The sequence below is a fragment of the Salvelinus namaycush genome, chromosome 34 (assembly GCF_016432855.1).
Source record: "Salvelinus namaycush isolate Seneca chromosome 34, SaNama_1.0, whole genome shotgun sequence".
In the NCBI taxonomy this organism is placed as follows: domain Eukaryota; kingdom Metazoa; phylum Chordata; class Actinopteri; order Salmoniformes; family Salmonidae; genus Salvelinus; species Salvelinus namaycush.
The window spans coordinates 29,813,016-29,821,700 of NC_052340.1; the positions used below are offsets into that span (position 1 = coordinate 29,813,016).

The window sequence follows — 8,685 nt, forward strand, 5'->3', positions numbered from 1 at the left end:
CTCTATCTCTCCCTGCCAGGAGGTACTCGTTCTGTCTCTCTACATCACTCTCCCTCCTCTATCTCTCCCTGCCAGGAGGTACTCGTTCCGTCTCTCTACATCACTCTCCCTCCTCTCCTTCTGTCTGTTCCTCTATCTCTCCCTGCCAGGAAGTACTCATTCTGTCTCTCTACATCACTCTCCCTCCTCTCCTTCTCTGTTCCTCTATCTCTCCCTGCCAGGAGGTACTCGTTCTGTCTCTCTACATCACTCTCCCTCCTCTCCTTCTGTCTGTTCCTCTGTCTCTCCCTGCCAGGAGGTACTCGTTCCGTCTCTCTACATCACTCTCCCTCCTCTCCTTCTCTGTTCCTCTATCTCTCCCTGCCAGGAGGTACTCGTTCTGTCTCTCTACATCACTCTCCCTCCTCTCCTTCTCTGTTCCTCTATCTCTCCCTGCCAGGAGGTACTCGTTCCGTCTCTCTACATCACTCTCCCTCCTCTCCTTCTCTGTTCCTCTATCTCTCCCTGCCAGGAGGCACTCGTTTTGTCTCTCTACATCACCCTCCCTCCTCTCCTTCTGTCTGTTCCCTCTGTCTCTTTGTGCCAACAGATACGTTTTACCTCTGAAATTGATATGCATTTCCAATGCTAAGAGTGTCCTCTATTTCTCTCATCCCTCTGAACCCCCCCGTACTCACTCACTCACTCACTCACTCACTCACTCACTCACTCACTCACTCACTCACTCACTCACTCACTCACTCACTCACTCACTCACTCACTCACTCACTCACTCAGGTTGTTACTTTGAGGGGGACCAGAAGATGCATGCTCCTGGGTCTACATGGCATCCATTCGTCCCTCCATTTGGCTACATCAAGTGTGCCCTCTGCACCTGCAAGGTAGGCCTCTAGGTTATTTCTTCACAGCTAGGATGATGTAAGTCGATAAGTGATGCTAACAAAACATAATTAGAAACATAATCTTTCTGCAGCTTCCTATAATTGAAAGTAAATTACGCTAATTTCCCATTGTGTCCTTCCTCCTCTACTCCTGTAGGGGGCGACAGGCGAGGTGCACTGTGAGAAGGTGACGTGTCCAGCCCTGACCTGCAGTCGTCCGGTACGCCGTAGCCCCTCAGACTGCTGTAAGGAATGTCCGGAGGAAGACAACCCCCCCCTGGAGCACGCTGACATGATGCAGGCAGATGGGACACGTCACTGCAAGTTTGGGAAGAACTTCTACCAGAACAGTGACAACTGGCACCCCCGTGTGCCCCTGATGGGAGAGATGAAGTGCATCACCTGCTGGTGTGACGTGAGTATTACAGGGAGTCAGGGACCAGTCAGGAACAAGTCTTTTACAAAATACAGACACTTAAGACTGGGTTTGGACCTGTTGCCAAGCAACAAAACTCAAGACAAAAAAGCTTCAGACTGTTGGACCTAAACCCCATGGACCAAAAAGGAAAAAAACACTGTAGAACTGTGTTTCAGTGAACCTTTAGAAAAACCCAGACTCAACGTTTCTTCTGACTGAAGGAGTTTTTCCATGCCACTGTGCTCAATACATATTTGTACAGAGAGTAGGGATGTTTCAGACTTGGTTGAGCTTCATAGCTGTAGGGATGGGGGGGACTTGTGTGGTCCTTACCCCTTGGGGAAAAATTCCAGTGTCAGTGTGGGGAACTCTGGGATTTGGAGTTGAGAAGCGTGGAGCATTTTCTGGTTTCACAGCATTGTGAGGAGCATTCCTAATGTACCTCCCTCGGTCTCTCCCTCCCTCATTTCTCTCTCTTTCTTTCTCCCTCTCTCTCCAGCATGGTGTGACTAAGTGTCAGAGGAAACAGTGTCCAGTCCTGACCTGTAGTAACATCACCCGCCGGGAGGGCATGTGCTGTCCTGAGTGCCAAGGTGACAAGCACACACACACATACACCATCCTCCCTCATGCTCCCTAGCCAGAGCATCCAAGGACACATGCTTGAAATAGTGAGACATGCTCTCAATCCTGATGACATGTTTTCAAACAGTGATGATTCATGTAGTAATCATTGATTAGTTCATATTGGATTGTCTCTTTTGTTTAGATTCCAAAGAGGAAGAGGAGGAGCTGATAAAAGTTCCGGAAAAGAAGAACAGCTGGAGCCACTGAGCTGAGATCCCCTCTCCACCCGCATCCCCCACTTCTACCTTCCCCCCACCACGCCCCCCTCCCCTCCTCTCTCTACCTATCCCCTCATGGGCAGACCTAGACCTGCACACTGGGTCAGCTAACACCCCCTAAAATCAAGACCCCTATAACCCTCCAGCCCCAACCCACAAACCCCCTGTCCACTCCCACCCCTTAGTCAGCCTCTGGATTGTAACGAAGGAAGGAAAGACAGAGGAAAAGAAAGAGTAGTATTGAGGTGTCATGGAAGAGAATGGAAAGAAGGGAACTAAAAGAGATCAGAAGTGGACCAACCACAGCTGCTGCAGCAGTGTCTTTTGACTGGTTTCTCCTTTGAAATTTGAAATTTTTGTTTTGTTTTTAGTTCTTTTGTTTCCTCGTGATGAATTTTGCCCACCCTTTCAAAAATCACATACAGTTACCCTTCATATTCGAATGCCGGTACACAAGGTTTTTTGCTTAGTTAAAATGGATGTGTTGGTGGTCTTTGCATTGTTAGATTGATGTTAATTGTAAATGGTTTGTACTGATTGATTTCTGTGCGTGTGCGCGTGTGTGTGTGTGTGGTAAAAATGCTTGCTAAACAGTGGCCAAACATACAAGACAGTAAACTTACTTGGTGGCTAGATGGAAACACACACAAAACATTGTCAGCGATGCTCAGTCTATCTGATAAACCAGCACCACACATATGTCCTGTCATCTCATCCAGTCAGCACCACACATATGTCCTGTCATCCCATCCAGTCAGCACCACACATCCCCCCTGTCATCCCATCCAGTCAGCACCACACATACCCCCTGTCATCCCATCCAGTCAGCACCACACATACCCCCTGTCATCCCATCCAGTCAGCACCACACATACCCCCTGTCATCCCATCCAGTCAGCACCACACATATTTACATTTTTACATTTAAGTCATTTAGCAGACGCTCTTATCCAGAGCGACTTACAAATTGGAAAGTTCATACATATTCATCCTGGTCCCCCCGTGGGAATTGAACCCACAACCCTGGCGTTGCAAGCGCCATGCTCTACCAACTGAGCCACAAGCCACACGGGTGGCTGTCATCTGTCCTGTCATCCCATCCAGTCAGCACCACACATACGTCCTGTCATCCCATCCAGTCAGCACCACACACATACCCCCTGTCATCCCATCCAGTCAGCACCACACATACGTCCTGTCATCCCATCCAGTCAGCACCACACATACCCCCTGTCATCCCATCCAGTCAGCACCACACATCCCCCCTGTCATCCCATCCAGTCAGCATCACACATACCCCCTGTCATCCCATCCAGTCAGCACCACACATATGTCCTGTCATCCCATCCAATCAGCACCACACATATGCCCTGTCATCCCATCCAGTCAGCACCACACATACCCCCTGTCATCCCATCCAGTCAGCACCACACATACCCCCTGTCATCCCATCCAGTCAGCACCACACATACCCCCTGTCATCCCATCCAATCAGCACCACACATACCCCCTGTTATCCCATCCAGTCAGCACCACACATACCCCCTGTCATCCCATCCAGTCAGCACCACACATACCCCCTGTCATCCCATCCAGTCAGCACCACACATACCCCCTGTCATCCCATCCAATCAGCACCACACATACCCCCTGTTATCCCATCCAGTCAGCACCACACATACCCCCTGTCATCCCATCCAATCAGCACCACACATACCCCCTGTTATCCCATCCAGTCAGCACCACACATACCCCCTGTCATCCCATCCAGTCAGCACCACACATACCCCCTGTCATCCCATCCAGTCAGCACCACACATACCCCCTGTCATCCCATCCAATCAGCACCACACATACCCCCTGTTATCCCATCCAGTCAGCACCACACATACCCCCTGTCATCCCATCCAGTCAGCACCACACATCCCCCCTGTCATCCCATCCAGTCAGCATCACACATACCCCCTGTCATCCCATCCAGTCAGCACCACACATATGTCCTGTCATCCCATCCAATCAGCACCACACATATGCCCTGTCATCCCATCCAGTCAGCACCACACATACCCCCTGTTATCCCATCCAGTCAGCACCACACATACCCCCTGTCATCCCATCCAATCAGCACCACACATACCCCCTGTTATCCCATCCAGTCAGCACCACACATACCCCCTGTCATCCCATCCAGTCAGCACCACACATACCCCCTGTCATCCCATCCAATCAGCACCACACATACCCCCTGTTATCCCATCCAGTCAGCACCACACATACCCCCTGTCATCCCATCCAATCAGCACCACACATACCCCCTGTTATCCCATCCAGTCAGCACCACACATACCCCCTGTCATCCCATCTAGTCAGCACCACACATACCCCCTGTCATCCCATCCAGTCAGCACCACACATACCCCCTGTCATCCCATCCAATCAGCACCACACATACCCCCTGTTATCCCATCCAATCAGCACCACACATACCCCCTGTTATCCCATCCAGTCAGCACCACACATACCCCCTGTCATCCCATCCAGTCAGCACCACACATACCCCCTGTCATCCCATCCAGTCAGCACCACACATACCCCCTGTCATCCCATCCAGTCAGCACCACACATACCCCCTGTCATCCCATCCAGTCAGCACCACACATACCCCCTGTCATCCCATCCAGTCAGCACCACACATACCCCCTGTCATCCCATCCAGTCAGCACCACACATACCCCCTGTTATCCCATCCAGTCAGCACCACACATACCCCCTGTCATCCCATCCAGTCAGCACCACACATACCCCCTGTCATCCCATCCAGTCAGCACCACACATACCCCCTGTCATCCCATCCAATCAGCACCACACATACCCCCTGTTATCCCATCCAGTCAGCACCACACATACCCCCTGTCATCCCATCCAGTCAGCACCACACATACCCCCTGTCATCCCATCCAATCAGCACCACACATACCCCCTGTTATCCCATCCAGTCAGCACCACACATACCCCCTGTCATCCCATCCAATCAGCACCACACATACCCCCTGTTATCCCATCCAATCAGCACCACACATACCCCCTGTTATCCCATCCAGTCAGCACCACACATACCCCCTGTCATCCCATCCAGTCAGCACCACACATACGTCCTGTCATCCCATCCAGTCAGCACCACACATACCCCCTGTCATCCCATCCAGTCAGCACCACTAGAACTCTTCCCTTGGAAAAGCATAACACACCCAAGTATCTATTCTAATTGCTCACTGAAGAGATTAGAATATACAGTAACTTTACATAAACACATGATTTAGATTTATTTGCAGCTCTGAGTCTGGTACCATTGACCTGTATTGCACCTCTTCATGTGGTTGTCTGTTTCTCATTTCAGTAATATGTATAATTATTTTATAATACTTTGTATTAGTGTTGTTATTTTTATGAATTTTGCTTGTATTTATTGAACGTTTGAAGGAAAAAATAAAAGTTGTTTGTAAGAAATCGTCTTTTGACAATTTAGTTGAAATCCATGACCTTTTCCACTCTCCTCCTCTCTTCTCCCTTTATCTTAATCTCTATCTCTCTTTGATTTCTTCTCTCCACTCTTCCATTTCCCGTTTCAACTGGTTCCACTTTTCTTCTCCTAACTTTATTTGGCATTCTCTCTCTCGCTCTCTCTTGCACTCTCTCTTGCTCTCTCTACGTACAGTATATGTATGAACACTTATGAACACTTCTCTCCCTCTGATCTGTCTGTTTTCTCCCCCTCTGATCTGTCTGTTTTCTCTCCCTCTGATCTGTCTGTTTTCTCTCCCTCTGATCTGTCTGTTTTCTCTCCCTCTGATCTGTCTGTTTTCTCTCCCTCTGATCTGTCTGTTTTCTCTCCCTCTGATCTGTCTGTTTTCTCTCCCTCTGATCTGTCTGTTTTCTCTCCCTCTGATCTGTCTGTTTTCTCTCCCTCTGATCTGTCTGTTTTCTCTCCCTCTCCTCCTCCCTCATTCTGTCCAGCTGGATTTGAGTAATGGTGAAATGTGACAAACAGACGTAGCTCCCCTCTCTCTCTCCCTCTCCACCCTTCATCAGATGGCACTCTTTATTTTCCTCTCCTCCGTTCCATAGACATACACCACATGTGTTCTACAGCACCCTCAATGCACTCTGCCCCTGATGGACACACACACACACACACACACACACTCATAATGACTCAGCCAAAGGACAGACAGACTGGAACATAAACACACAATCTGCCCCTGAAGAAGAAACACACACACACACGTGCACACAGGTTAGCATTTTTCCGTCACGAATCTTGTTCTGGAAGCAGCTCTGCAGAGTGGTCCCTAGCTGGCACGGACACAAAGTCATAAAATGTGTTTTTAAACCTAACCTTAACCACACTGCAAATCCTACTGCCTAACCCTAACCTTAAATTAAGACCAAAAAGCTCATGTTTGTTTTCCTTAATTTATACAATATAGCCAATTTTGACTTTGCAGCTGGCCTATCTAAAGGGAAATTGTTCAGTTCTGCCTCCAGGACAAGACTCATAACAACAAACGTCAACCTGCCACATGCACACTGATTCAGCCAAACGACACAGACTGAACATCTACCTCTCCCCCTATGGGCAAGGTAAATAGTACTGACATAAATCACTTCCTACTGTAGAGCCAGCTGGTTGTGAGCGTGCCCAGTAGCATTTGTTGACCTTCCCATAGCAGAGAGCAGAGAACAGAGCAGAGAGCAGAGTAGAGAGAGAGGCCATGTTGTAAAGCCATCAGCCAGCCGGCTGACCGGCCAGCAGCCATACAGCTGGAGGCTAGGGTCAAAGGTCAACAATGAGGAGCTATGGCTCTGTTCCCACAGCCTGGATCAGAGGCATGTCTACTGATTGACTGGGGAGGGAGGGATGTGGGTCTGCATCTGCATGCCATGGTGTTGGTGCATTTTCATTGCACATTCCTGTTTTCACTCCTTCTCTCTTACCCCCCTTTCTCATTTTTCTCTCTCCATCTCCTGTCTCTCTCTCTACGTGGCTTTGTGGGCCACAGGGCCTTTGAAAAGCCTCTTAAATCTCTGGGCCTGAGCTGAGCCACGGGCAGGCAGCACAGGGCTCAGCTCCACACTAACCCCCTATAGCTACAGCACACCCAGGGACACAGCCCCACCCAGACTGGGCTAGGAGAAAGTTACAGGAGCAGAGAGATAGTGTGAGAGCAGATAGAGAGAGAGAATGGGGAGCGAGATTTAGAGGAAAGAACAGGAGGAGGAGGAGGAGAGAGATGTTGTTGTCCTAGTGTGACCCAGGGCTGTTTAACTTTCTCGAGGAGAAGTTATACGAAGGGAGAGGCCAGTAAACAAGGCTCCTGCATCATCAAACCCAGAGAGAAAGAGAGAGAGAGAGAGTTAAAGAACCAAAGAGGAAGAGGGTAGAGAGACACAGTAAGACAGAGAGGGTTTTCCACTGCGTTAATTACTAACACTGTACCCCTCTCTTATAACGACAACAGCAGGATAACAGCTGTTAAAATCACCAGGAGTTAGCAACTCGGCAACACACATGCTACTAACACTCACTGTTCACACACACGCACGCACACACATGCACGCACGCACACACACACACACACGCACACACACACTACATTCATCCACTCAGTCCTTTCTGTTGAGTTCCCCTACAGCAGTCTACTGTGCCCTCTAATGGTCGCTGACGAAAACTGCAATCAAGTTGTTGTTCATTCACTACTAGGCTATATCAAGCCACAGGACACCCCTTTGATTTGTTTGAGTGATTTCACTAGATAGAGTGAATTCTTGATTGGCACGTTATATTATATGAACTTTACCACTCGATACAATAACTGTTGTGGTTTAGGGTTGGGGTTAGATTAAGGACTGTGGAAACTAGACATTCAGACATTAGTTTGTCTGTGAGTGCCACAGTTCCAGGGACATGAGAGAGCCAAGGGCCATTCCAGCTGAGTAACGAGGAAATAGGGACCACTTCCGAGCAGTCTCTCAGATTATGTATTTATTATTGTTTTAATATTATTTTATTGCCATCTGCTGGACTGAGTGAGTATTACAGGAGACTGGATAGAAAACAAGAGCGCAAACTGGCTGACATTTGATTAAACATGACCGGGTATGAGTTGCGTAAAATGTCTGATCTCTCATTGTTGAATAGGTCCTCTGTATGCTGGGGCTCACATAGTGATTCACTTGACTTTGACATGACACCTCATCCAGGGCTGGGGCAAGGAGTGGTGTTTGAGGGCTGTATAGAGAGAGGAGAGAATGGGGAGACTTTAAGTGGACGTTTGAGTATCCAATGCTCTTTACAAGTAGCCTAATGACTCTAAGCTAAGGAAATATTTCTACCAGAGTAACCAACCAATAGAAATCCCAAGAGCACTTCAAGTCCATTATGTGATAAATTCTCCAGTCCCAAATTTGTTCCATTGTTTGATGAATCTCAGGTGGTATACGGGCTTTGGCCATGCGCTAACTAAAAGAGAGTGTGAGAGGG

The 8,685-nt window shown here is 48.8% G+C and overlaps 2 protein-coding genes across 4 annotated transcripts in view; both read left to right on the forward strand.

Moving 5' to 3' along the window:
- The window catches only part of LOC120028809 (chordin-like), a 28,978-nt gene extending 26,553 nt beyond the window's left edge, over positions 1 to 2,425 (forward strand). The window contains exons 18-21 of the mRNA XM_038974049.1: positions 778 to 881; positions 1,039 to 1,296; positions 1,799 to 1,892; positions 2,069 to 2,425. Of these exons, the coding sequence (XP_038829977.1) occupies positions 778 to 881; positions 1,039 to 1,296; positions 1,799 to 1,892; positions 2,069 to 2,133 (521 nt within the window). The 3' untranslated portion in view covers positions 2,134 to 2,425. The remainder of the gene's footprint in view (positions 1 to 777; positions 882 to 1,038; positions 1,297 to 1,798; positions 1,893 to 2,068) is intronic.
- A 162-nt stretch (positions 2,426 to 2,587) lies between these two features.
- Positions 2,588 to 5,643, forward strand: LOC120028811 (proline-rich protein 36-like). Of its 3 annotated transcripts, none has more exons than XM_038974051.1 (2): positions 2,588 to 3,050; positions 3,613 to 5,643. In XM_038974051.1, exons 1-2 carry the CDS (start codon positions 2,724 to 2,726, stop codon positions 5,407 to 5,409), a joined length of 2,124 nt encoding a protein of 707 aa, XP_038829979.1. In that variant the 5' UTR covers positions 2,588 to 2,723; the 3' UTR covers positions 5,410 to 5,643. The 3 variants fall into 3 exon arrangements, with proteins under 3 accessions (XP_038829979.1, XP_038829980.1, XP_038829978.1); XM_038974052.1 differs by having other exon boundaries at positions 2,595 to 3,050; positions 3,648 to 5,643; XM_038974050.1 differs by having other exon boundaries at positions 2,611 to 3,050; positions 3,298 to 5,641.
- The last annotated feature ends 3,042 nt before the right edge of the window (positions 5,644 to 8,685 follow it).

Excerpts from the sequence above, each read along its gene's own strand:
- LOC120028811 (XM_038974050.1), top strand. The coding sequence starts at position 2,724 with ATGCTTGCTAAACAGTGGCCAAACATACAAGACAGTAAACTTACTTGG. Across the intron at positions 3,051-3,297 it reads CCATCCAGTCAGCACCACAC|ATACCCCCTGTCATCCCATC; the intron begins ATATTTACATTT and ends AGCACCACACAC.